Source organism: Nuphar pumila, unplaced genomic scaffold (genome assembly GCF_984573655.1).
Source record: "Nuphar pumila unplaced genomic scaffold, dmNupPumi1.hap1.1 HAP1_SCAFFOLD_1123, whole genome shotgun sequence".
Lineage (NCBI taxonomy): Eukaryota > Viridiplantae > Streptophyta > Magnoliopsida > Nymphaeales > Nymphaeaceae > Nuphar > Nuphar pumila.
In genome coordinates, this window is record NW_028323592.1 from 24699 (window position 1) to 32047 (window position 7349).

A 7349-nucleotide genomic window follows, 5' to 3' on the forward strand; every position below is an offset into this window, starting at 1 on the left:
GTGAGTATGCAATAAAAGACGTGATCAAAGAACGTGAGCATTTCTCTGCTCCCATAATGTCCAGAAGGAATTGCACAACTGCGATTGGTGCGGCGAGGGGCTGAGAGTGTCCCAAAGCGTATCGCTGCTAAAGTTCCTGTAACAGACGCCAGATTGCTCACCGCTGAAGCATTTTGATACGCAGTCTGATTCTAAAAATATACATAGAGGTACATCTGGCTGCTTCACCAGCGGTGTGTCCAAGATTATACATAGTCCGTGCTGGTACCACCCCCAAACAGAATGTCCTTCGCCATCGTTCATCGATGATATCATGATACACAAGTCTCACTCGTGACACCCGGTAACTCCATACTTGCTCTGTGGGTGATTATTCGCAAGATTTTTGTGGTATGAACGTTTCTGGGAAATGGTAAGACGTTGTTGCCACAAAGTTGTCTGTGGCGCCCACACATTTTTCCCTACCGCCTTGATAACCGCCCCCCACGTGTGAGCGTATGTTCGCCTTTCGTGAAAGGTAACCTGAAAGCATTTTATTGCTGAAACCGTGAAGGGCAGTGCCATCCTGTGTGGGGGTGAGATCCCAGAAACTGTACCACAGCAAGTGCAATGTGTTCACTGGGTGCATTTGGATTTTTTTCACACAGCCATCGACAACATCTCCTGTTTGCATCTGATACTGCAACCGCAGAGAATCCACAGGTGAACACCTGCTTTCTCTGCTGCTTGCTCGCATGTCATGTCCATTCAAGATCATGCACTCCTCAACAGAACACGCAAGAGAACAGGAGACATGTGCAAGGAACTGGGGCGAGAGACAGAACTTTGGTAGAGGTGATGGAGTTTGCTACGGTGGAAGACAGATTCAGCAGACAGATCTTGCAAATCTGCTTCTCATTCAGAACCAGTGTTCCGCCAAAATGGGGTTTGACCCCAAAATCCATGTACTTCCAGGCGTCTGAACCCAGAAGTCACTCTGTCTGGAGAAGCACTGCTCAGAATCTGGCTGCCCTTGCAGTGGCTCGGCGGTCGTAATGAATAGTGTGTTGTCAGGGGCTTTTGAAGAATGCAACAATTTCTCGGGCGATTCTTGTTGACATATCTAGTCGTATGTAGATTGTTGTAAAAATCGTTCGTCAAACAGTTTGCATTGTCAACAATTCTGAGTCGGTGGAGTGCGTGCAGGATGGTTGGGGAGCGATCACGAACCTCCTAGGAAGAATGAAGCGATGCCACCGGGGCCAGGCTGCCGCAACCTGTTGGTAAGCATACATTTTCACGCTCAGCAGGAAATCAGCGCTCTGCCAGGACCTGCAACCTGCAGGTTGCAATGCCTGACAATGCACTATTTTTGGGGTAAAAATAGGGTAATACGCACCCCATTCTGGCAAAATCACAGGTGGACGTCACAAATATCATGGGACTCGTGATGGAAAACACTTGATTACTCCATATCCAGACTAGCACAACTTGAGAAACGTCAACAGCCCAGCATTTATCATTCATACTGAGCGCAGGTGCTGGACGAGCAAGCTCGCATCTTCCTCTGCAAGGGATTCCTCTCAGCAGGTCCGTGCCACTCCTCAGCTGAACCCAGGTTCTAGCAGTGCTTTGCAAGAGAGGGCTTCGACCGTACCTGACGATGATGTTTCGTTTTACAACACAACCGCATCCACATGGACATTGGCAACTCCCAGCATTACTTGGGCATCTCTGTCCCTGAGAAGTGTATTGATTGTTTTGAGTGTTCTGCTCACATGGGGTTACCAAATGCTGCCGACGTTACGTGGCGCACAACATAGCGCACGTTGCTTGGTGATTGCAAGGAATACACGCAGAGACAACACACACTGATACTGACGGCGATGAGAGAGGGTGTTCAAATCCGAACCGCACAGCCAACGCATCGCCTTGGACATCACGTACATGAGGCTGTTCAGAAACAGCTATTTTCAGAGAGCTCTAGTATTGTCCACAACTGAATGATTCTAGTACCAAACACACATATACATAGGACGGCATGTGAACAAAGGCTCCACCATTGTTGTAAAGACAAACCTTGTAATAGCTGCGGTGCATGCTCGAGTCGCTACCTCAACTGGCAATCCCAACAGAGGCCGCTCCAACCTTGCGACAGGATGATGATGTTCCTCCATGTTCCTACGAAACTACGACACTAGTGCATCCGAGGTGCTGCCAGCACTTGGGGCACACACAGCGAGGACATAGAATCCTCCTGATCGATGCGTCTTCGATAAGAATACTGCAGCCGGTTCCATTTTGGCGCCGTGTTGGTGAGGGCGATGTACACGCCCGCATACATCACCCACCACCTCATCAACCCACTGCAGGACAATTGCCATCAACCAGGCACATGCAAGGGAATTTAAGAAAGCAGCAGGGTGAATGTGTGACTTTGAATGAGCTGGGAAATCATGCACAAAATGTTAAAACATTCCAAATCACAATCAAGAGATTGCTGCTATCACGACCATATCACCAGATAGCTCAGACCTGAATTGCAACTCAAACCGCGGACGAGCGGGGTCATTCCAGAACACATTGTCATTGTCACTGTCAGAACTCATTCCCTGCCCTGAACCCCGACTTTGTGGCTACTGACTGGATGGATTTAACCTCAGTTCGTTTCGTAACAGCCAAGATGGTGCATGCGCAGTGGAGGCGGACCATATCAAAGGAGTAGCGGAAAGGCGCCTCACACGCTCTGGAGTGGTGGACACTTACAAGGGCAGCAGCAAGGTGTCCGACATCCGTACCTCCTATGGAACCTTCCTGGGCCGAGGCGAGGACGACATCGTGAAAGGTGAGCTGCGATGGCCACAATCTCTGGGAGACGGAACCTGACAAATCGTTGCATCGTCACCCCTTTTCCGCATGCACCCTCATTGCCAAGGCCACTCCTGGCGACTTGAGGATGCGTGCGATGAGCTCATCGGGGTGATTTGGCATGTCTGGCAAAGGGCATTCTCCAAAATTTCAAACTGTGCTGTTTGACACCCCTACTCATGTGTGCCTACCGTCAACGTAGGCTTCATCAATGATGTAACAACAAACAACGGTGCACGAGCAAGTCGCTTCTTCGCGTAATGAATCAACAAAAGAATGTAAGAGGATGCTCGCTCACAAGCGCGAGGTAAAACTCCATGATGAATTGGCAATTGAAGAGCGTATGTCTGGTACCAAGGATGTCGTTTTTTCTTCTTTAATTGCATGAAGTCAAGGGAATTGCAGATTGTGGAATCCGAAACGACGCTCGTCGCTTTGCTCATCACCGCCTGCCGACCCCAGAAAACACTGACTTGTCGTATCAGTCGATGGCATCAATCACCCCCAAAAGGATAGACTGACGGTGCTCCTGCAAATGCAGCGGTGGAGAAGCGGATTGCGGAGTGGACGCTACTGCCTGTGAACAATGGCGAGGGGCTCCAGGTGCTGAGGTACCAGAACGGGCAGAAGTACGATGCCCACTGGGACTACTTCTTCCATAAGGAAGGCATCTCCAACGGGGGCAACCGCTATGCCACTGTGCTGATGTACCTCGAGGACACCGAGGAGGGTGCGTGCCCCAGCGAACAAACACACGCTACTGACACCCGATGAATAGTATTGCATGGACAGGCGCATATTACGTGATTGCTTGGCATGATGCCTATGGTATAACACGTAGTATGCCAATCGCATTGCAGAGGGTGGCATGACGTCAATTCATGTTGTTGGGAATTGATGGCATCCTACGGGCCAATTGTACATATTGGGGGTTGCATTCACAGACACTGGCATGTCGTAATGTCAATACATGAGAATCCTGCATTGAATAGACAGGCGCAACAAGAATTTATCCTGTTGGGGTTCTGAGTGGAATAGACAGGCACAAAACTAAATCATTCTGTTGGTGTTGGGAGCAGATGGCAGGTGACAGTGCTCTCGTGTGAGCCAGCCCAAGAAGGTTGTTAGGCTGAGGGGAAATACTGAGAGATGTACATCTGCGAGCTGTGATCACAGACGCTTTCAACCTGCATGGGATATACATCAGCGGGTTATACTTACAGACGCCTTCAACAGCGTCAGCAAGTTCATGTCCAGCTCAAGTAACCGACCTCCAGCAAGCATCTTTAAGCGTTAACGAACTCCCCCCCCCAGAAACACCTGCAGCAAGCGCTGGCAGCTGCATACCTGCTTGCTCGAGACAAACTCATCCTGTTGGGGGTAATGTATTGAATAGACAGGCACGACCAAAGCTCCTCCTCGCGCGCTTTGCAATGCGTAGACAGGCACAAAGCCAATTCATCCTCTTTGAGCAACCTCTTTGAGCTATGGACCCTTCTTATCTATTGCAGCTATTATCATTCGTTTCTGATTTTCCTATTGCGGTCCTCCGCAGGTGGCGAAACGGTGTTCCCATTCGTGCCAGCACCAGGGGGAGAGAATGTCGGCTTCAGCGAGTGCGCTAGGTACCACTTGGCAGCAAAGCCGATCAAGGGAGACGCCGTCCTGTTCCACAGCATTGCGCCTTCGGGCGCCCTCGAGCGCAAGAGCCAGCACCAGGCCTGCCCCGTCATCAAGGGCACCAAATGGAGCGCGGCCAAATGGATCCATGTCGGCAACTATGTCATGGATGGCTCCCCTTTCCAAGCGATTGAGCAGGTGCGTGGCATGGACTAGACCTTGACTAAATTTAGGAAATTTCGGTGTTGCCTGCGCCGCTGTGCTTGTATTGACACTGAGTGGCTTCAATTCCTACACGCTGGATTTTGGAATCATTGTGTGACGTTCGTTGCTGTATCCCAGTGCTGGGATGAGTCATGTACTTTTTATGTGATGATGATGTATTTTCACAACACTACCGCATCCGCACAGCTATGTACCCTTCAAAAGCACCTCCCGAGGTACAAAGTTTTGCCTGGGCAGAGGGATGGTTAGATTCGTTGTGTACCGGCCCTTAAAACACAGTACTCGACACTCGCATCAATCTATCGTACCTGTGCAATGCTACCAAAATCACCCCTGAGGTAAGCGCTGACATGAGCACTGACATGCGCTGGGATGCTTGCTGCAGACAGTGAATGAGGTCCCTAAACTTCACCGCAAAGGGGTGTGTGACGATCTGAACGACCTCTGCGAGGATTGGGCGTCTTCCGGCGAGTGCACCAAGAACCCTGTCTTCATGGTGGGAACGCTGCAGAAGCCTGGCCAGTGCCTGCTCTCTTGTAAGCGCTGCGACCTCTTCAAGCCCGCCACCAGCGCATAACAGACACACACCAGCGCAGCACCCTCCAGCTGGGGGGGGGGTTGTATTGCGCACATGCAGTGTATTTGACGCCGCTCCTGAGTTTCAACAAAGCCCTGATATCTCTGCAAATTCCCCAGCATTTCCCTTCAATTGGCAGCGGGCCATTAACAGGGCTGCAACCTTCCAAGGGGGAGTCCGAGATCGTGTCCTGGACCTCACTGCCGAGCCCCCCCCCCCCCCCTCGCCGCTCTGTCCAGCCAAATAACAAACAAGAAGAGACGCTGAACGCCTCGCAGCGCCTCCCTTGATGAGTGAGCAAGCAGGGCAATGCGCGAGAAGCACTTTGCCCCTCCCCTCAATTTGGAATCCGGTTTGTGACGATCCGAATGTCCGTCACCTGCGCCACCGTGAGTGCCTGCTGTGACAGACGACTGCCTGTGACAGATGATATACCCGAGCTCGTACCAGTGATGGGAACATGACCCCTGGTTGGCCCGGCTTTGACCGCTTGGGCCCCGAATTATCCCGTCTGGTTCGTGCTGTGAAGTGACTTCCTTGGGCGGAACGGCATGCCCTCATTCCTTGATGGTGTGGTGATGATACTTCTCGTGATGCGCTACCGCATCCCCATGGGCGTTGGCAACTCCCAGCGTTACAGGGGATTCTCGCCCCTGTCGTGCTCAAGCACTGCTACACATCATAACCAGATGGTTCCCAGGCACCCCCCCTCTTCTGGGTGAGACAGCGCGCTTGAGGACCCAGCAGTCTTGATCGTACCGGGTGCGGTGTTACGGATGTGAGCAGCCAAGAGGTGACGATGGCACGCCTGAACGCCCGTCAGTGCTTCGCCAGACCGTGTGATTTCCGGGTCTAGATGCCCAAAAATGCATGGATTCTAGGGACAAGAAGGGGGGTCGTAACCCAATCTGCCGATGCTCTGGCGCAACTGGCACAGACTTGACGTGCACTAGTTGTGGTATACGTATTTGCGTCTGCCAGTGCACGCCAGCACGAGCTGTTTGGTGGCATGCTACAATGCTGCTAGAACTTTGAAAAATCGGCTAGAAATGAGCCCCTCGAGACCTCACAGCAAAGCGCGCTTTTACGGGCAGCTTATGAGCCATGACCCTGTGCCCTGCAAGCCCCCCCCCCCCCCCCGGTCTCTGAGTTGTGGTATAAAAAGTATTCGGGTTAGGGGCGCATTAGGTTAGAACATGTGTGCCATATGTACATCGCCATGTTGCATTCTTTGTTCACTTGTGTTGAATAGGTCTAGTAGGTCTGGAGTGTGCGTCCAAACGACAATTCCTGAGCAGCTGCAAGCCCCTCTACTCCTGTGCTTGGGTTGAGTGTGCGCTTGCACGTTTCTATGACTCATTGCCTGCAGGCCCCCCCTGTGATACGCGGTACTCAGCATGCCCATGTACCGCAGCACACAACGGGGGCCTGCAGAGACATGATGATCCAAGCAATTGCCAGGCCTGATTGCCACGCCCGCCACGACGTGAGTCTCTCTGTTGTTAATTATTGAATGATATAGCATGAGCATGTTTTACAGTTTCTAAAGGTTCTGTGCTTCCCCTGCCCGTACGCATGCACAAGTTTGCTGGTTGCATGCCCCGTCTCGTGCCCTTCAAGGCATCTGGATGTGTGTAAAGCATTTTACGGAACCATTCATCGGATTCTTGGACACCAGCACCTTCCACGTGGTGCGTTTGCACATGAACCTCATCGCGGATCGCTCAGCCGCTGCGAACACTGGCCAGAAGCTCTTCGAATTGCTTGCATTTCTGCTCTTGAAGCGCTGCTGTTGTACCTCTGTCCAGAACAATCCTGTGTCCGTGCTGACTTGCACCAGAACAATCATGAAGGGGAGATCATGAATGTGATGATAATGCTATAACAGCGACTGCTGGAGGGGTGGTGGACAGGGAAGGATTCGTTGCTGACGCACTTTGGGAACTCCACCGGCTTTTGATGTACTGAAGCTCTCTTAGAGTTACTCCCTACTTGGCTCTCTCTTATTGGCTCGTGCGAGCGGCAGCACGTTCAAGGCAAGTTTGCCTGGCCCGGCCGCTCAATGAGCTGTACTGTTTCG

The 7349-nt window shown here is 51.7% G+C and overlaps 1 protein-coding gene across 1 annotated transcript; it reads left to right on the top strand.

Moving 5' to 3' along the window:
• Positions 1-837: 837 nt before the first annotated feature.
• On the top strand, positions 838-5269 carry LOC149809529 (putative prolyl 4-hydroxylase 4). Its single transcript, XM_089994790.1, has 5 exons — positions 838-1031; positions 2643-2824; positions 3389-3577; positions 4403-4665; positions 5078-5269. The coding sequence occupies exons 1-5, from the start codon at positions 838-840 to the stop codon at positions 5267-5269; spliced, it is 1020 nt and encodes a 339-aa protein (XP_089850916.1).
• The last annotated feature ends 2080 nt before the right edge of the window (positions 5270-7349 follow it).